This window comes from Trichomycterus rosablanca, chromosome 17, assembly GCF_030014385.1.
Source record: "Trichomycterus rosablanca isolate fTriRos1 chromosome 17, fTriRos1.hap1, whole genome shotgun sequence".
Classification (NCBI taxonomy): domain Eukaryota; kingdom Metazoa; phylum Chordata; class Actinopteri; order Siluriformes; family Trichomycteridae; genus Trichomycterus; species Trichomycterus rosablanca.
The window spans coordinates 22,986,026-23,007,873 of record NC_086004.1 but is presented as its reverse complement, the minus strand read 5'-3'; the positions used below and the strand labels follow the sequence as shown (position 1 = coordinate 23,007,873).

The 21,848-nt window shown below is 37.7% G+C and overlaps 1 protein-coding gene across 2 annotated transcripts in view; it reads left to right on the top strand.

Annotated features, from left to right (window-relative positions):
* The window catches only part of elovl1b (ELOVL fatty acid elongase 1b), a 29,055-nt gene extending 7,940 nt beyond the window's left edge, over positions 1-21,115 (top strand). For both annotated transcript variants that reach the window (XM_063013526.1, XM_063013525.1), the window contains exons 2-9: positions 7,294-7,408; positions 14,534-14,631; positions 15,804-15,994; positions 16,113-16,193; positions 16,324-16,380; positions 16,459-16,564; positions 18,056-18,192; positions 20,279-21,115. In XM_063013526.1, the coding sequence (XP_062869596.1) occupies positions 14,571-14,631; positions 15,804-15,994; positions 16,113-16,193; positions 16,324-16,380; positions 16,459-16,564; positions 18,056-18,192; positions 20,279-20,626 (981 nt within the window). In that variant the 5' untranslated portion in view covers positions 7,294-7,408; positions 14,534-14,570 and the 3' untranslated portion in view covers positions 20,627-21,115. The remainder of the gene's footprint in view (positions 1-7,293; positions 7,409-14,533; positions 14,632-15,803; positions 15,995-16,112; positions 16,194-16,323; positions 16,381-16,458; positions 16,565-18,055; positions 18,193-20,278) is intronic.
* The last annotated feature ends 733 nt before the right edge of the window (positions 21,116-21,848 follow it).

Genomic DNA, 21,848 nt, shown 5'->3' with positions numbered 1-21,848 from the left:
AATTGCAAGGTAGAACATGAGATTACTGATGACTGCTGCAGATTGGATAAAGTCTTTTTGTTGGTAACTGTGTGTGTGTGTGTTCTCACGTTATTTAAAACATGTTGCTTCACTTTTTCCATATTTCGTTGGTGGTTCCCTCTACTCAAAAGATACCGTGCACCTGAGTGTATAGTTCGTTATTCAGTTTTTCCCTTAGCACAAAAATGAAGTAGTACCTGTTTATGCTGTTCTTACAGTTGTTCAGGTTGTCATACAACCTGACATTTTTTTCAGTTTCATCAAACTTGCTCCATACTATAAAGTGATGATAATACTATAACTAATAGTAACAGTAAAGAGAGGGAAACAAACCTCAGATGTGTTTTTTTATTTTCAATAACTGCTTTATTTGAATCAGGGATGTAGTGGATCTAGTGCCACATGAAAATACTGGGCCCAAGCAGAAGATAAACCCTAAACAGGGCACCAATCCATAGCAAGACAATACACTGTCACACATTTACTAGTTTACTAGCAGTGTAGGGCAGTTTAGTACAGCCACTTCACCTTTTTCATGTTGTTTGGAAGGCGGGTGGAAATCAGATGTGTAAAGCCATGCGGACATGAGTAAAAATAGTCAACAGACTGTGACCAGAGGTAAAGTTTGGATTTTTATTTATTTACATAAAAGAGTCTATAGTTGTTGGTAACCCCCACTCCCGAAGTATTAATTATAGTACTTAATTTAAAGTGCTTCATATATGGTCGTACGTTTAATAAAGTTCGAATACTGAACAGTGATCCAAAACTAGCAATAACTAGATAAAGTATATTTCTTTTGGCTGACCCTTTTTTAGGGGTCGTCACAGTGGATCATTATTGTCTGCATACAACAATCACAGTCTTTTATGCCCGATGCCCTTCCTGATGCAACCCTCGTTATTTTTATTTGGGCTTGAGACTGGCACTGAGAGCATGCTGACAAGTGCACCTCATATTGGCTAGGTTGTTTGGACACCTCCACCCCTCAGACATAGCCAATCATGCCTGTGTAGACGCCTACCTGGGGATCACTGAGAAAATACCAGCAGCAGAATGTAAAGAAATTAGTTTGGGGACAGGTAGCATTATTTATTGTTTGCAACTAGTTGATTGACGTTGACAGGTTTCAGTACAATGCGAATTAAGCTATAATGTTGTGTCACCACTGCAATTTTTTGACAAGCTGTACATACTGTAAAATAAGTAATAGAATGCATTAAGACAAAGACGGACCTTTTTCCACTAAATCCTCATGCTTCCTCAATACACACGTCAAACAGCCTTCACCTCTACTCTGTATTCACCCAGCAAATACACTTTAAAAATACCCAATGCAACTGAATTACACATCAAAATCATCTGTCAGTTCTGAATTTACAGTAAGCAAGTGATTATAGCAATTTCTTTAAAAGATTATGCAACGTCTGCATTACATGCATCTGCCCAAGTACAGGATGGTTAGGGCAGCCTTGTAAAAATACCCTCGGCTATAGCAACTCTGGTTTGAAATTTAAATCATGTAATGTGATTGTAATAAAACCATATGTCATACCATATATATATATATATATATATATATATATACCAATGAGGCATAACATTAAAACCACCTCCTTGTTTCTATACTCACTGTCCATTTTATCAGCTCCACTTACCATATAGGAGCACTTTGTAGTTCTACAATTATTGACTGTAGTCCATCTATTTCTCTACATACCTTTTTAGCCTGCTTTCACCTGTTCTTCAATGGTCAGGACCCCCACAGGGCCACCACAGAGCAGGTATTATTTAGGTGGTGGAAGATTCTCAGCACTGCAGTGACACTGACATGGTGGTGGTGTGTTAGTGTGTGTTGTGCTGGTATGAGTGTATCAGACACAGCAGTGCTGCTGGAGTTTTTATATACCATGTCCACTCACTGTCCACTCTATTAGACACTCCTACCTAGTTGGTCCACCTAGTAGATGTAAAGTCAGAGACGATCGCTCATCTATTGCTGCTGTTTGAGTTGGTCATCTTCTATACCTTCATCAGTGGTCAGAGGACGCTGCCCACGGGGCGCTGTTGGCTGGATGTTTTTGGTTGGTGGACTATTCTCAGTCCAGCAGTGACGGTGAGGTGTTTCAAATCTCCATCAGTGCTGCTGTGTCTGATCCACTCATACCAGCACAACACACACTAACACACCACCACCATGTCAGTGTCACTGCAGTGCTGAGAATGATCCACCACCCAAATTATACCTACTCTGTGGTGGTCCTGAGGGGGTCCTGACCATTGAAGAACAGGGTGAAAGCAGGCTAAAAAAGTGTAGGGAAACAGATGGACTATTCGTAGTATTCGTAGAACTACAAAGTGCTTCTTCCATTATTTATATATAATTATATATATATTTGCAGTATATATATATTTACAGTATATATATACAGTGCCTAGCAAAAGTATTCGGCCCCCTTGAACTTTTCAACCTTTTGCCACATTTCAGGCTTCAAACATAAAGATATGAAATTGTAATTTTTTGTGAAGAATCAACAACAAGTGGGACACAATCGTGAAGTAGAACGAAATTTATTGGATATTTTAAACTTTTTTTAGAAATAAAAAACTAAAAAGTGGGGCGTGCAATATTATTCGGCCCCTTTACTTTCAGTGCAGCAAACTCACTCCAGAAGTTCAGTGAGGATCTCTGAATGATCCAATGTTGACCTAAATGACTGATGGTGATAAATAGAATCCACCTGTGTGTAATCAAGTCTCCGTATAAATGCACCTGCTCTGTGATAGTCTCAGAGTTCTGTTTAAAGCGCAGAGAGCATCATGAAGACCAAGGAACACACCAGGCAGGTCCGAGATACTGTTGTGGAGAAGTTTAAAGCCGGATTTGGATACAAAAAGATTTCCCAAGCTTTAAACATCTCAAGGAGCACTGTGCAAGCGATCATATTGAAATGGAAGGAGTATCAGACCACTGCAAATCTACCAAGACCCGGCCGTCCCTCTAAACTTTCAGCTCAAACAAGGAGAAGACTGATCAGAGATGCAGCCAAGAGGCCCATGATCACTCTGAATGAACTGCAGAGATCTACAGCTGAGGTGGGAGAATCTGTCCATAGGACAACAATCAGTCGTACACTGCACAAATCTGGCCTTTATGGAAGAGTGGCAAGAAGAAAGCCATTTCTCAAAGATATCTATAAAAAGTCACCTGGGAGACACACCAAACATGTGGAAGAAGGTGCTCTGGTCAGATGAAACCAAAATCGAACTTTTTGGCCACAATGCAAAACGTTATGTTTGGCGTAAAAGCAACACAGCTCATCACCCTGAACACACCATCCCCACTGTCAAACATGGTGGTGGCAGCATCATGGTTTGGGCCTGCTTTTCTTCAGCAGGGACAGGGAAGATGGTTAAAATTGATGGGAAGATGGATGGAGCCAAATACAGGACCATTCTGGAAGAAAACCTGTTGCAGTCTGCAAAAGACCTGAGACTGGGACGGAGATTTATCTTCCAACAAGACAATGATCCAAAACATAAAGCAAAATCTACAATGGAATGGTTCACAAATAAACGTATCCAGGTGTTAGAATGGCCAAGTCAAAGTCCAGACCTGAATCCCATCGAGAATCTGTGGAAAGAGCTGAAAACTGCCGTTCACAAACGCTCTCCATCCAACCTCACTGAGCTCGAGCTGTTTTGCAAGGAAGAATGGGCAAAAATTTCAGTCTCTCGATGTGCAAAACTGATAGAGACATACCCCAAGCGACTTGCAGCTGTAATCGCAGCAAAAGGTGGCGCTACAAAGTATTAACGCAAGGGAGCCGAATAATATTGCACACCCCACTTTTCAGTTTTTTATTTCTAAAAAAAGTTTAAAATATCCAATAAATTTCGTTCCACTTCACGATTGTGTCCCACTTGTTGTTGATTCTTCACAAAAAATTACAATTTCATATCGTTATGTTTGAAGCCTGAAATGTGGCAAAAGGTTGAAAAGTTCAAGGGGGCCGAATACTTTTGCTAGGCACTGTATGTATGTATGTATGTATTTGTGATACAATTACAATCTAAGCATGCATACATACATTTTCCTGCTGAATGACATTTTTCTGATAAGCTACTAAGCTAGTTTTTTTTAACCCTTTGGAATGTGAAAAGGTATCAATGCCTCAAGTTGATCTGAAACCTTGTGCTCAGTCTAAATCAGTAATATAAACTTTCATGAACTGCCATGTGTAACTAATTTTTGTACAAACAATCTGGCAGAAGTAGCATCTGTGCTCCATAGGTAATTTTTTAAGTAATACAAATGCATAATGTGTTACTGTTCTGGTTGGATAGGTGTAACTTGCAGGTTGATTTGTGCGTATATACAGTTTGAAGCACCAGTATTTGTGAATAAAAGATGAAATGTTTTGTTTTTAAGGATTTTTGTACTCTTTTGAGTGTGTGTTTGTGCAGCCATTACATTAATATTGGTATCATCTCAAGTTGCAGTTCCAAGAAGATCCTCGTTCAATTGTTCAAAGTAACAAGGAGAAAAATCTAGTTATTCCAGACCAGAACCTGTGTGTTCTGATGTGAAAAGTTCTGCCAAAGCTGGTTCACGTTTTTTGCATATTACTGCGTGTAGGAGAGGAGGGGAGGGACGGGAGAGGCTTGCTTGACTAATTCTTAGTGGATAAGGCAGAGACTGCGAGAAGGGAGCAGCTCTTTCTTACAGACTTGTTTAACCACTAGGTGACTGGTCCAACAGGCTTGGGCTCTTGGAGAAACAGATCTGTTTGTATTGTGCTTTGAAATGTGTCTCGGTGGAACCTGATTACCTGATTTTCCCCCATCTGGGAAGGTTTTGTGTCATCAATGTTGTTTAAAATGCCAAATGACAATAGGGCTAGTTGACTTGGAATTTAGGTAAAAATAGTAGATAGTAGAACCAATTGTCTTGTGGAAAAGTGGCAGACTGTCTTTAAACATGACTACAGGTCATGTCACCTTGACCTGCTACTATATGACACCAAAACCCTGAGGCTTTCTTAGGATGGACTTCACATTGATAATGCTCATCAAACACCTCTGTAAATGTAATGTAACCTCTTTTTTTTCCCAATAGACATTAAGGGTTTGACTAGGTTATAAATATACATTGTAAATGAACAATTTTACACCTAAGCTATATCTTTTATCTGTAGTTTGTGAGTAATTGTTATGAACAAGAATTTTAACCCTGTACTCTAAAATCTTTTTTTTTTTTTTTTAATGTCCTTATGTTCTGTCACCATAAGACAGGGGTTCCCAACCCAATTATGCCCATTACATTACTGTAAAGAATTTTAATAATTTGTTACTTATTTACACTTTGATCTATTAACTTTAAATTAGTGTTGCTGCTGCATTGCATCTAACCAATAAGACAAGGGCTTCATGAAAGGAATGGGTTTTGATTCGTGATGATCAAACCCAAATGTCTTAGAGACACACCCACCAGCAGTGACCAGAGAATGCAAATGAGAAATTGCAATCAAGAATGAAAGTGTTTATGTACTACAAGTTGCAATGGATTTACTTAGCTAGACAGCTTAGCTTAGATAGTCTGGGGCGGCAAAATGGCTCAGTGGGTAGCACTGTCGCCTCACAGAAAGAGGGTCCTGGGTTGGATTCCCAGGTGGAGCACTCCGGGACCTGACTCTGTTTAACATTAAAAGACTTGAATTGATGAATTTTGTGTAACAAGTAACTACCTGTCCTGTCATGGATGTAAACAAAGTGCATAAAACATGATGTTAAAATCCTAATAAATAAATAAATGCCACAAAACTTCAAATTATGATGTAACAATTGCATGTTGGATTGAAATTTACATTTAAATTTTCGGCATTTAGCAGACGCTCTTATCCAGAGCGACTTACAGAAGAGCTTCCATAGTAAACATTACCTTACTCTAGTTTAAGTAGACAACAGTTCAAGAACACAAATCTGCTGAAACCCTGAACTCTATATGACTGCTTATAAAAATCAGGTAGCAAGCGGGGAGACCTAACCTTAAGTCTGAGAACTGCTGGCCTGTGGTATATATTATAATGAAATTGACAGAAATGTCACACCGATATTTGCATGTTGTATTTAAAGAGCATTGAAATAAATTTCCATACTTTCCTGGAATAAGATCTACTTAATGGCCTAATTCTAGTTTTGTTAAATATTGTGGCTAAACTCAAAAAGGTACTTGTGCTTCAACTTTAGCTAAATAAATTGTTAATCAATAAGGAACAGGACTCAAAAAAGCACTCAAAGCTGCTCAACCTAAGTAAAATCACCTCATATAAATACATTATTAGATATAAAAGAATTTAAGATTATGTTGTCGTGGCTGCACGTGTTTCTGAATAACTGTCCACTGGTTAATTTTCTTAGTATTAACATGAGAGTTAAGTACATGAGAGTCAAGAAGTACATGTTACACTTGTTAACATTGAGAATGTATAATGACTTCTCTAATGTTTTCTGTAAGAGGAAGAACAAAAAAAACAATTAAGGTTATAATACTTCTCATTCTGGCCTTACATAGTTTTAATAGTATCTCTGTCTGCTAATTTCTGGTATGGATAGTTGTTGGTTTATTAATTCAAGAAACTTGGTATAAACTGGAAAACTGGACCATGTTTTGTGTATTTAAAGGGGTGCTTGTGGTTCTGGATGTTGCTTTGTGTTTGAGGATGTGTTGCTGTGTTGCCCTCGCTGCTCTCGGTGGCCGACGTAGAACAATAGGCCTGTTCATGATAACAGAGTAGCTACTTATTCCTTGCCGTGCGCTGGGGAATAATCTTATGGGCGCAGGCCGGGGTGAAAGCGTCGGGTCATGTCATGCCCCCCTGCTTTGTGAGCTGAGGAGGGCAGGCAAGGTGGGCGGGTTGGTAGGTAAGGAATGTCTGCTTAAGCTGAGATTTTAGTAGCACTGGTCTTTTTTTCCTTGCTGAAGAAGCCGGCTCTGCTAGATTAAATCTTGCTTGTTCATTTACATTTGTGCACACACACACACACACACACACACACACACACACACACACACCTCCTTTTTTGCTCTTGTACTTGCCCTCACTCACTTTGTAAGCCAGTTATTCATCCACTGGGTGAGTCAGGGAGGGAGGAGACTCCAGCAGTACCAGTCACCCGTCAGATCAGATCTCTCACTTTTCCTTTTTCTGTCTTTCTGTCTGTTCCCCCCCCCTCTCTATCCTTGTCTTGTTCGTTTTTTCTACTGGTCAGGCCTTGGGTACATCGGAACTGGGACAGCAGGACCACTAGGGAAAACAGTAACCTGTTCCGGCAAACCGGCACTGAGCAGCAGCCTCAGACGAGGAAGGGGAAGTTTAAAAAAAAGGTGAGTGAAACTTTCCGACAACACAAAGATTTGTTAAAGGGCTCTTTCCCTTTATAAGATTTACCTCATCACATTTCTTAACTTTTCTTTAAACTAGTTTTCAGGGAGCACAGTGTTTTGTTTTATGAACCCTCTGGTTGCTGGGTAATTACCCTTCTCCCTACTTCTGTTTGTTAGAAAGGCAATCTCAGTGTTTTAAAACTGTCACGCCCCATTAACAGATGCCGGTCTGTGTTTGCCTAGTCTCCTCAATTCTCTGGGATATTCTCTCCCTCCTCCTTCTCTTCATCATTAACTCTAAACCCTAAGCCTTTTTTCCACTGCATGATTCATTGACAGGAGGCCTGTTACAGCAGCTAACAGCAGCCTCGCCCCTTACTTTGGGCTTTTTCTGAAGCGGTATCCCACTTACAGGCCTCAGTCTGAACTTGAATCAGATGTTTCACAATTATACAAGGCTTAAGTCAGATGTTTTTCTAATCTTGCTTGTCTGGGTAGGTAGATTTTGCTGGCTTTTTATGGTGCATTTTGGAATATTTGTTTGGTTTCCAAACTAATGTAAGCACATGGCAGATATACACAGAGCAGGAGGTTTTTTTGTCGCTGGTAGGCATGCCTTTAAATACAGGGTGTTAGAGTTTAAGACATTGATGTTTAAACTTTTTCAGCGAAATACATCTGGTATATCCATGTACTGCAAAAAAAAGCCTGTTGGATTTGTTCTTGGTTTTTGAGTTAGATCAGATGTGTTCCGTAGCTCTTCTAGTACCTGCTACAAGATTTCTCTGCAAATAACTGTTATGATTTTTTTTACTAAGTGCAGAATAACTATGAACAGACCTATGATAAAATATTTTAGGAAACCAGAGATCCATTTTTAAAATGTATAATGACAAGTTTTTTAATTTGTTCTAGTGTATGGTGCTTTTTAGAAGTTTTGTCTTGCTTCCCAAATCGGTGTGAACAAGCTTTTACAGCAACATGCAATAGCTAATACTGAGCATCAGTAACAATGTGTTGGCTAATTAGTTTACATTTACATTTTCAGCATTTAGCAGACGCTTTCATCCAAAGACTGACTTACAGTACAGAGATAGTATATTGTCTAAGCAATTGAGGGTTAAGGGCCTTGCTCAAGGGCCCAACAGTGGCAACCTGGCAGTGGTGGGGCTTGAACCATCAACCTTTGGATTACTAGTCCAGTACCTTAACCGCTAGGCCACAACTGTCCATGTTGCATGTATCCAATAAGAATGATGTGACTAGCACCAGGTGCTTTATGACATCTCCATTATGACATCTTGGTCTTTTTTTGCATGCTGCTAATTTACAGTGCTGATAACCTTAGCCAGGCACAAGCAGACACACATGGGAAGTTTGGCTTTTGATTGTGTATGGTAAAAAAAAAAAAAAAACATGTCTAGAGCCATAAAACTGAGAAATACATCAAGGTCTGAGCAAAGCTGGGACTAATGACATGTTGACAGCAAGTGAGTGGGTCATATTGCATGTTGGGTTAGACTAATTGTATTAAAGTGCATTATTAATATACCTGTTTATTAATAATATATTAATATATCGCTTACATCTGGTGTTACATATCTCCCCAGTGTGCATATCTGTACGTAAAGACACACAACTACATTCTTTTATGTTATTTTAAGGATTATTTATTTGTTTTTGTTAACCCCTTCATCCTGGTCGGGTTTGACTGCCTTGTTTACATCTAGTCGTACTTTAGAGCAAGTCCATCATCTGCATATTTGGGGGGAGGTGAGAGGAAGTTGTAATAACCAGCAAAACCCTTTGTGGACACACATGCCAAGCTTGCCTGAGGATAAAATTCTGGTCCTTAGAAGCCATGTAATTGGGAAAAAAGTTTAACTAATGATCTATTTCATTTATTCCCCTAGTGCAAGTTAATTTGTGCCATCCCCCTCCTCCACTGATGACCCACCCCACAGGTGTAGGTTATTGCACACTTTCCTCTCCAGATCTTTATAAATTCAACTTCCTGTAGACTGTCCATGATCCTAAATAATGTGATGCACTCTACAATTAAAACCAAAGTCCAAGTTCATATTTTCCACATTTTATTAGAGCATAATAAAAGTATGTTGGGCGGAATGGTTTACTGGCTTACCTGAATCATAGTGTAAACACCGCTGTGTTGCGAAGATTACATCAACCACACTGAGAAATATGTAGTAATATAGATTAGGTGTACAGATTACGGTGTGTGTTTAGTCCTTTTATGGGTCCTGCAAGAACTATGCTTGTGTCTTTGTGAACTAAACTAACACCCCCTTACGAGTCTAACACTGTAGTGAGAGGCTTTGTAGATGTTCTAGTTTGGCATTACTTGGTTTAGTTACTGTTTGATGTAAAGAAGAATCTTTCTGTGATGACGTCTTCTCTCAGCAGCAGGAATGTTACTGCTTCTATACTGAGTCTCTGTGTCAAGACGTTAACTGTCCTAAAATCAGAGTTGAAACCTTTATTAGTTAATCAGTAGACAGTGGGGGCTAAAGTCTGAAACTGCAAGTAGTGTTCTTAGATTTATTATTATTATTATTTAAACATATACATTTCTTTTGTTACAAATCATATCAGCATGACAATTTAAATAAAAATGTTAATGAATTTCAGCTTTTCTTATCATTATTATTGTAAGCACTAATTTTCCTGTTTTTAAAAAAAATAATCTATAGAGAGTAATTATTATCTGTATAGTAACAGAGCTGACTCTTGGCCAAAAATGCAATATTTATATACTGCCTTATTATAAGTTCATGTATATTTTATGCATGTTTAAGTTGCATTAGTTGAAAAATAAATGCTGGTACCAGATCAGATGCTACAGAAGTTCTTTAGATGTTTTGACAGCCTATATAATGTTTTGTCTTGGCTGTTAAGTCTAAGAAACCTTGAACGCTTTCACAAAGCTGATACAAATGTTAATTTTGTACTTTGTTTAGTTATGATACTTAAATTCAATTCCTACATACTGTAGTCTATCAGAGCCTCATTCGGATGCCACTTACCACTCATGCCTTAAAAAATTCTGAAGAAACACTTCACACTGTGCATGAATAAAATGAAATAGAGACATCCTTAATTAATACTGTATTGAAAATGAAAAACTATGGTTGCGATGTACCAAAATCAAATACGATTGAAAATGCAAAATACTGGTCCTACTGCATACTCGATGACAGCACGTAACACTATTAATACAGTGCCTTGCAAAAGTATTCAGCCCCCTTGAACTTTTCAACCTTTTGCCACATTTCAGACTTCAAACATAACGATATGAAATTTTAATTTTTTGTGAAGAATCAACAACAAGTGGGACACAATCGTGAAGTGGAACGAAATTTATTGGATATTTTAAACTTTTTTTAGAAATAAAAAACTAAAAAGTGGGGCGTGCAATATTATTCAGCCCCTTTACTTTCAGTGCAGCAAACTCACTCCAGAAGTTCAGTGAGGATCTCTGAATGATCCAATGTTGACCTAAATGACTGATGGTGATAAATAGAATCCACCTGTGTGTAATCAAGTCTCCGTATAAATGCACCTGCTCTGTGATAGTCTCAGAGTTCTGTTTAAAGCGCAGAGAGCATCATGAAGACCAAGGAACACACCAGGCAGGTCCGAGATACTGTTGTGGAGAAGTTTAAAGCCGGATTTGGATACAGAAAGATTTCCCAAGCTTTAAACATCTCAAGGAGCACTGTGCAAGCGATCATATTGAAATGGAAGGAGTATCAGACCACTGCAAATCTACCAAGACCCGGCCGTCCCTCTAAACTTTCAGCTCAAACAAGGAGAAGACTGATCAGAGATGCAGCCAAGAGGCCCATGATCACTCTGAATGAACTGCAGAGATCTACAGCTGAGGTGGGAGACTCTGTCCATAGGACACAATCAGTCGTACACTGCACAAATCTGGCCTTTATGGAAGAGTGGCAAGAAGAAAGCCATTTCTCAAAGATATCTATAAAAAGTCACCTGGGAGACACACCAAACATGTGGAAGAAGGTGCTCTGGTCAGATGAAACCAAAATCGAACTTTTTGGCCACAATGCAAAACGTTATGTTTGGCGTAAAAGCAACACAGCTCATCACCCTGAACACACCATCCCCACTGTCAAACATGGTGGTGGCAGCATCATGGTTTGGGCCTGCTTTTCTTCAGCAGGGACAGGGAAGATGGTTAAAATTGATGGGAAGATGGATGGAGCCAAATACAGGACCATTCTGGAAGAAAACCTGTTGCAGTCTGCAAAAGACCTGAGACTGGGACGGAGATTTATCTTCCAACAAGACAATGATCCAAAACATAAAGCAAAATCTACAATGGAATGGTTCACAAATAAACGTATCCAGGTGTTAGAATGGCCAAGTCAAAGTCCAGACCTGAATCCCATCGAGAATCTGTGGAAAGAGCTGAAAACTGCTGTTCACAAACGCTCTCCATCCAACCTCACTGAGCTCGAGCTGTTTTGCAAGGAAGAATGGGCAAAAATTTCAGTCTCTCGATGTGCAAAACTGATAGAGACATACCCCAAGCGACTTGCAGCTGTAATCGCAGCAAAAGGTGGCGCTACAAAGTATTAACGCAAGGGGGCTGAATAATATTGCACGCCCCACTTTTCAGTTTTTTATTTATAAAAAAAGTTTAAAATATCCAATAAATTTCGTTCCACTTCACGATTGTGTCCCACTTGTTGTTGATTCTTCACAAAAAATTACAATTTCATATCGTTATGTTTGAAGCCTGAAATGTGGCAAAAGGTTGAAAAGTTCAAGGGGGCTGAATACTTTTGCAAGGCACTGTAATAATAGAAAACACTTTTAGGTTTGCTTTTGAATTTAGTCTGGTCATAGATAATTGTTCTTAGAAATATATGATTCCAGCTGATGTATGTATGCACTTTTGTCTGTGTACAGTTAAATGATATGATTAGAAGTGCCCGCTATTGACCTTTTCTTTTTCACTGATATAAGCAGTATTTACAAAGTTAGAGTTTAAGGAGAACAAACTGTCTAGCATTAAATATTAATGAGCACTCTCACCCCAAATGCCCTCTTGCACGTGGGTGGAAATTAAAGTCTGTTGGTTTGTTAGATGACTATTAACCTTATGCTAAGTCATTTTTATTGATGTGAATACATTTTTGTAAAACGCCAGCCATGTGCCACACTTGACTCACCTGTAAAGCTTGCAGCCAAAATCAATTTTAAAGAAAAGTAAACAATCAATTTTATAGAATAGTGGCTTAAAAAATATCTGCTGGTAAAAAGTGTAGACTCGATTTATATCGACAACTGGTTAAATTCTCAGAATGGTGACGACACTTGAGCAACTTTATACCAGACATTCCAGAATTCCAGAAGTTGGCACTCGGGTGAAACAATCCAGCAAACCATGAGCACTAAAACAGAAACAAACCCGCCTGCTGTGCTAAGTATTGCTTTTGGTTGAAACATTTTATCTAAGGTGTCAGGGTTTTCAAAGCCCCCAAAGTTCAGACCACATAATCATTTTAACAAAAAAAACATTTTATCATTGTATTAGATGCTGGATTATAGTGTTACATTTTGCATTACCATCTGACCTGGCAGTACAGATCATTCCAATCTGATTTTTAATTTTTTCATGGGTGCATGGAATGTTATTTCCTTTCAAGGTCATAACACTAAGAAATCTGAAAGTAGATGAGAATAGTTTGAGTAAGCTTTTGTAACTGTAAGTGTATTTACATTAGTAAGTAAAACATCAAGATAAAAAGTGTGTCAAAAAGATAACTGAATAAAATGATAAGTAGGCATGCCTTGAAAGAAACTGTTTTAGAAATAGACTTTAGTTCAGGACGTTTTACTTGTGAAACTGATGAAACTCTTCTGGTGTTTGGACATTTAAAGGAAAAGTTTGGACATGGGCATGTTTAAACCCAATTATCAGTGACCTTACCCAGGTGCAAATTTCATTATAAGAGTAGTAGCTCACCTTGTAAGACAAAAGCACTGTGTCTAAGGAAATCTATGATCGACCTGTGGAGCTTCAGTTTTTTAAATATTTAACTACAGAAGCGCGTGTAACACATTTATCAGATCAGTGCTAACATCTGATTACTTGCGGTTGCGCATGTACACCTAACTCCGGGTAAATATTTATTTTCCTTATGCAGAAATCATAATTACTATTCATGATTTCAAAAACCACTATAAAGCTCAGTATGCTCTGATCATAAAACATATTTTATTCTTTTCTAACTTGAGTAACTTGTTTAACTTTGAACATGTCAGCATGCTGTGAATGTAAAATGAATAGGTTGTGTGGAAAATGGAAACAGATGGACACTAGCACACAAGATTATCAGTTATATGTGCATTACTCTAAAGGATGGCTGGTGGTGGAGGAGGTTGTTAAATGTGGTTTTACACTGTAGCCGACCCGTCTACACATGGGTGCACAAATAACACACATCTGTTGCCATTGGGTTTGCTCCACTACAGGCCCAAATGCCCTGAGAGCTAACGCACTGTTCGTTATCTCTTCCTACTTTCCACCCATCACTCCATGGTGTGTTCTTTAAACCACACCTGCACCCCTCCTGTGTTTACCTAAAACATGGCAGTGACTCAGCTAATGATAAGGGCAACAGTGTCACAACCCAAACTGCTTTAAAGCAGATAAAGAACGGTGAATTTCCACATCATTCCCTAACAGCTTTTGAAGCAAGTTTGAAAGACACAAATTTTGTTATATAAAGAGCAAGGCTAGAGTAACTAACTGGGGCACTGTACTTCCCTTTTTCTCAGCCTGGCAGTGGCTCCTCCCTGCCATCAGGCCATGTCTGGTCAGAGGAAGAAAGAAAGGGGATGTTTATAGGGAAGGAATATGAGAGTGAGCAGTCACCATTAAACCTCATGTGCATGCGTTTTTTCCAGCTGCGCACATCACGTGTCTGCAGCATGCAAGTCATTATGATCATTTAATAGTTAACTCATTTACTCTTTTTTTTTTTTATTCTAAGTATGATCTGTGTTCAGGATCTGATAACATGCACAAGGCTGTGAAACTCTTGCTGTAGACGTTTATTTTTATTTCCACAGATTTTTCCAGCAGGAAGTGATCAAAAAATTGGCAAAAATGCTGGAGACGATTGGGGGACGAGTGCTAGAAGTGTACAACAAACTTCTAGCAGGAACAGGTATGCATGCAATAAATATTTCCTTTTAACAATAATTTCTTTTATGATACTTTGTGTGGCCAAAAGCTTGTCAAAACCTAAAAATCACATTCAAACCTACAGGCAGTAATATAATTTCACTGCTTTGATGGCCTTCAAGTCAGGTAGATTTTAGAACATATATTTAGTATTCTCTTGCATACAGACAAGTAAGAACAGGCTATAAATGGTCATGGTTCTTTCCACCAAAGTTAGTAAACTATAGGATTTATTTGAACTCAGAGTAAAGGGACAGAACTCAAATTACACTAGAGCTCAGAACACTGATTTAAGACTCGTCTTCAGCTCATGAATTTTTTTTAGATAAAGTGCACTGCTAATCCAAGTAGAAAACCTTCACTGCTCTACAGTATTACTGAAAATTAAAATTACATACAGGAGCTAATAACTACACTAATGATGCCAGGGAAAGCTTGAATGATATACTTATATACTATATTATCTGTATATTATATGATCTGTAATATTGTACTGTTTGCTACCCGCGATTAAAATCTACATTCTGAGAGCTGAACTGGCCCTGCTCACAGTGTTCGTTTATTCTACTATTCTACATTACTGCCACATTCACCATATTATGCTTTTATGTTTTTCCATAAACTAATTATAAAGACTTCTTGATATGAAACTTAATTTGTTCTAAGGTTATCAGTTAGTAGTCAATCATCAACTAAAATTGCCCGGGCACTGTTAAAATAAAAAGGAAACATTTGCATCTGCTTGGTAAACAAGTTTCTTTTTGATGATGAAACCAAAAAAGGCCTTCCTCAAACTGCTGGCACAATGTTGGGTGGCATTGTTTGCTGTAGATCTATTTTTAATAGTACCTAGTGGATTCATCTTTATTCATGAAAAGCAACTTTTTTTATTTTTGTTAGATCGTTGTTATTTTACTCTATCTGACATAAACCCAGAATTACAAATCAGACTGTAGGATATTGAAACATTTGCTCTTTGTATCCTATGATACTACCAAGCTGAATTGCCAGTGTTTGTCTATGGCCACTTTTCCAAAGAATTTGTGGCTAAAATTATCAAATCAAACAGTTTTAACATATTTTTGCCCATGTATATTTAAATCTGGATGTTTACTCTCGCTAAATGATTAATGTTTTGGTGTTTCTCCTTGTCAGATCCACGGCTGAGAGGCTACCCGCTGATGGAGAGTCCAGTCAACATGACCGCTATTCTGCTCGGCTATCTTTTCTTTGTACTGTACGCAGGTCCTCGGCTAATGGCCAACCGCAAACCCTTTGAGCTTAAGGGGCCTATGATTATCTACAACTTCTGCTTGGTTTTTCTGTCTAGTTTCATTGTTTTTGAGGTGAGAAGACAGAACAGTAGAGAGAGAATATGCTCAGTCAACACTTGGCCAAATGCACCAATAATATCTGTGTTCTACTAGATTTCTATAATAACCACTTTTTCTTTTCTGTTATCAGTTCTTAATGTCAGGATGGCTTACAGGATACACGTGGAGATGCGACCCTTGTGATTATTCTGAAAGCCCTCAAGGACTAAGGGTGAGATGTGAAATTTGATGTTTGTGACCAAATTAGTATTTTACTCAGTATAACAACATCTGAAGTGTAAAAAGCACAATAAAAAATTTTGTCCAACAAGTGCAATTTAATAAATTAATTTTTTTCATAGATGGTCAGAGTGGCCTGGCTGTTTCTTTTCTCAAAGTTCATTGAACTTTTAGATACAGTAAGTTCTGTGTTTGTCCTTGTATTAATTAAAGTTTTTTTATGATTTACAATGTGATTTACTGTGGTTTTTGTTTAGGTGTTTTTTGTTCTGCGTAAAAAACACAGCCAAATTACTTTCCTGCACATTTTCCACCATTCTTTCATGCCCTGGACCTGGTGGTGGGGAGTCAGCTATGCTCCTGGTGAGTGTTCAGCAATAAGTTTAGTTGTATGAAGGGATGGGTGTGGTTATTCAAGTGTCTGTGTATCTCATTGCAAAATTCGTGTACTAAAGCATGTCTTATTTAAATACCAGTAAAATATCAAGTTGCAGAGTTAAGAAGCTCAGCAAAAAGCAAATCATAAGAGAATCCAAAAAACTAACTGGAGAACAATTGTAGACAAAAATGACTTAGTCATGTACTAAAATAAATATTGTATCTCACACAGGGTACACTGTTTTATTTTTTATTTACCCAGTGAAGAAAAAATAATTTAAATATACTGAATTGCTTCATTTTATCTTATGGTATGCGTTAAACCTGTGTTGACACTACATATTTAATAAAAAGACATTTATGATTAATCCACATAAAATAATAGAAAGAAATGTACGTTTGAATGTTACTGTTTAATACAGTTTTGTATAGCGCCAGCAATTAAATCTACAGTTACTTAAGTAAATGTAATAAATGCAGTACATTGCTACACACCTGCGATAATGTTGAATAAAAGTAAAATAAATTTGTACCATATGGCCACTTTTTTTTTACTAATATATGAATTTCCCCCAGTCATACTCCAAAGTCTTGTAAAAAGGTTTCATAATAGGGTTTAGGCTGTTGTAACGTTAACGTTTTTCAAATGTATTATTGTCATGAACTGTGCTAAAATCAAAGCCCTATTTTATAAATGTTTACCTATTGATAAAACTGATTATATAATTGATTATAGATTTGAATGCTTTTAATCCAAAGCAGCTTACAGTTCTGACTGAATATAATTCAGACAATTAAGAGTTAAGGTCCTTGCTTAGGGACATGACTGTGGCAACTTTATAGTGATGGGATTTTAGCCAGCAGCTCTCTGATCATTAGTCCAATTCTCTGGTTTTCTCCCACAGTCTGAAGACATGCAGTCAGGTGAATTGAAGATACAAAATTGTCCATGACTGTGTTTGACATTAAACTTGAACTGATGAATCTTGTGTAACCAGTAACTACTGTTTCTTTCATGAATGTAACCAAAGTGTGTAAAACATGCCGTTAAAATCCTAATAAAACCTTCAGCTGTCTGCAATGAATTAGTTAAACAATTAAAATAGCTTAACACAATTAATAGAACAAGTGGTTTCTCCAAAGTGCTACTTTTAATGACTACTGCAGTCAAATAATTATTTATATCCTTAATGACAATAGTCTTTAGTACGTAGTATAGCACCTTTTTGCAAATTTAGCTAATAAACCTGATTTGCAATTAGGTTGAATATGTTTGAATGCAACTGTAATCTTAGCCTTTATTGCGGTATTTCATTTTCTTTCCCTTTTCCAGGTGTTTTTTTAAGAAATGATGTCTCTTCCTGTAACACTATATTAATTAATTCACCACTTTTTTTGGTACTAGAACTGTACTAGGCATGTTTCTAGCAGATATAAAATGTGTCAGGTTATCTGATGTACTGAATGTCTTTGCAGGTGGAATGGGCTCCTTCCATGCCATGGTCAACTCTGTTGTCCATGTTATCATGTACTTCTACTATGGCCTTTCTGCTGCAGGACCTCGCTTTCAGAAGTACCTCTGGTGGAAGAAGTACATGACAGCCATTCAACTGGTACATTATTTTTCTTTTAACTTTTAGTATCTTAAATTCCCACCCACATTCACAATGATTTTCTAGTAAAAACAAGTAAAAAGCCTAACATACTTAGGATCTGCTCGAAAACCTATTGAGCTTTTTACATAAATGCATTTTGTGTCATCCTATGCGTGCTCCAGAGAAGAAGGCTGTCCGAATTCGTAGATGCCTTAAAATGCTTACTAAGGTGCCTTATTTCAAAGCAATAATCTGACTAAATAACAAGGGAGCATTCAATGCTTCCTTAGCAGTGAAGGCAATCCCAGCATTCTGTGCAGCACAACTTTACATGCAGAGCAACATACAGAGTTCTTTTCAAATGTAAATAAATTCTCATTGATTTTTATTTGTAAAAAGGTGTACAAGTGTCATTTATTTGCAAATTCGAACTTGTCAGTGACAGTTTAACTGTTTTCGGTACACAGAGGGAGATGTTAGCTGGCATGCTAGCGAGTTGTGCCGCCTTAGCCCTTTGATTTGAATGACCTGAGGCTAACTGTGTTAGCTTAATAAGCGAAAACTGCAGTGACATAATCGCCGTAATCGTTGTCTAAGTAGTGTGTCCGAGTATGTCTCTTAGGCAGCTGCTTAGGTAGGCAGCTCACTAGGTTTCTTGATAGTGTCCCAAACTGCAAAATCCAATATTGAATTATTACACAACTACTAGTCTCACTGGTATTTTAACATTCAGGTCTACAAATTAGTGTACATTTTGTGTAAAGCTTTGGATTTGAGCATTTTGGACTTATGACTATAACCATAACTTTAGATTATGAAGATGCTTATATGCTTTTTTGCAGGATATAATTGTATTAAGACCAATAAACATAACCTAGATAAACATAAAATGTAGTCATTTATAGGGTTCTGGAACTCCAGCAAATGAAGTTATCACCATTATTATTATTATCTAGAAAGGATCAGCACTCTCTGAAAAACATGGTAACCATGAGAAAGTTGCAAGCGCTTGAGAACAGTTGGGTTATGCAGCAATACAACAATCCTAACAACAAGGTCAAGTCCAGCTTTCAGTGGCTTAGAGGAAACAATAAGGTTATCAAATTCACAACTGGGATGCATTGGCAGGAACTTATACAGGCAGTTCATGTTTAAATAAGCTTGTGTGGTTAAATGATGGCAAGTTTGCAAAGAAAGTGGAGCCAAAATCTCTACAGATTTGTCTCCATTTGTAAAGCATTAGTTTGCAGATGTTGCTGTTAAAGGTGACAGAACCAAATGTGTGTGTTTGTGTGTGTTGGGGGAGGGGGCATTTGCTGCTTTATGTGGCTGATGAGTGTTGCATAACCTTTTACCTAAAATTACTTTTAAATGGTTTTATTTTCTTATGCACGTCTTGTAGTATGTTTAGTATGAGGATCTGAAGCTGTTTAGTGTTGCATATGCAAAAAAGAAACAAGGATGGGAGAAAATACCTTTCTGCAGCACTGTAAATTTGCTTAACAAATGTGTCTTACTCAACACTAGTAAAATAGTATGATCATATCATTCACAGAAACTCTAAACAACGCAGACTTGCTGCATTGTGTTTGAACCATGACAAAAGAATGTGCTTTGTTGTTTGACTGCCAGCCATAAATCTCCTTTAAGGTTTTTTGATAAACCTTAAACTTTGCAGGCTTTCAAAAGTTGGTTTTAGGGGATCTTCTGATAAAAGTGTAAATCAGGCCTAAGTATTCCACTTTTTGTGATGCCTAAAACTTTTAAGGCTCCAATTTATGCTGTTTGATAAATACACAGATCTTCATTTGCATCAGCTACTTAGGCTTGGTTTATGCTTTATTAGCAGCACAGGTTTTTGCATTTTTTTACATCCTCCCACACAAATGGGTCAATCATTGACTTCTGCACATGAACTAAATTACTCTGGAGTCCTGCATCAACTAGCTAACAATATTAAACTCGCCCTCCACTCAGATCAACCAGTGTCTGTTGCATTAGTGCAGTATTGTTTTTCTAAAGCTAAAGTGCTGCCTAAAGTGCTAAAATTTAAGCAAATAATTGTGACTCAAATTCTAAATGTTTGCATTTCATGTTTATACAGGTGCAGTTTGTGCTGGTGTCCCTTCATGCTACACAGTATTACTTCATGAACAGCTGTGATTACCAGGTGCCCATCATCATCCACCTCATCTGGATGTACGGCACCTTCTTCTTCATCCTGTTCTCTAACTTCTGGTACCAAGCATATGTGAAAGGGAAGCGGCTGCCCAAGAACAACGAACAGCCAACTAAAAATGGCAAAGCTCTGTCCAACGGCGCCACTCGATTTGCTAATGGTGCCTCATCAGTTCATAATGGCAACGGCGTGCATTGTGAGAACGGCCTGAGCAACGGCAAAAAGCACTTTGAAAATGGAAGTGCCCAGAAAGATAAAATGAAGAAAGCCTAAAGGGTTGAGAGAAGAATTGCTAAAACGTATAACCACGAGTGCCTGCACAAAATGCCATTAATTTCAAAGAGTGTTTCGGGACTGTTTTTTTTTTTTTTTCTCCATACCCTTTATTTTGTCATTTTAATATGCACAAATCTATGGGGAGATGAATGAGTCTGGGATCCCTGTTTGTGTGTGTTACTTGTTTCTGTAACATTTTAATTGTTAATCTAAAGAGAATAAATACTGAGCACAATGTATGAAGAGAAGAGATTAGATGATGTCTGGATGCGTTCTTCACTGATGTTTCTCACTTGAAGTGAATGAAGTCCTTTACTCAGACTCCCCCAGTAACAAACAGCACTGTACAGTTCTCCCAAGACAACTTGAGTTCTTGATGTAAATACTGTAGGTTTACTGTCAGAACTAATGGGATTTATAGGGTTACAAAGTTCTGTTACTGAACTATATTGATTTGATATCAAAATAAATTCCATTTTAAAACAAGTTGTTTTCTCTTTTTTATTAGAAATGTATCTTACATACAGTACTTTCATAAATACCTTAAATTTATGGAAAAACAGGGGTTAATTGGGACATCACTTATTTTTTCCATTTTATATTTATGAACCGCTTTAACCTGGTCACGGCCTTCTCTGACTGGGAATTGTTTTATTCATTTTTCAAATCTGAAATGACAAACCATTTGTTCTTTTATACAGGTCCTTCTAAAAAAATTAGCATATTGTGATAAAGTTCATTATTTTCCATAATGTAATGATAAAAATTAAACTTTCATATATTTTAGATTCATTGCACACCAACTGAAATATTTCAGGTCTTTTATTGTTTTAATACTGATGATTTTGGCATACAGCTCATGAAAACCCACAATTCCTATCTCAAAAAATTAGCATATTTCATCCGACCAATAAAAGAAAAGTATTTTTAATACAAAAAAAGTCAACCTTCAAATAATTATGTTCAGTTATGCACTCAATACTTGGTCGGGAATCCTTTTGCAGAAATGACTGCTTCAATGCGGCGTGGCATGGAGGCAATCAGCCTGTGGCACTGCTGAGGTGTTATGGAGGCCCAGGATGCTTCGATAGCGGCCTTAAGCTCATCCAGAGTGTTGGGTCTTGTGTCTCTCAACTTTCTCTTCACAATATCCCACAGATTCTCTATGGGGTTCAGGTCAGGAGAGTTGGCAGGCCAATTGAGCACAGTAATACCATGG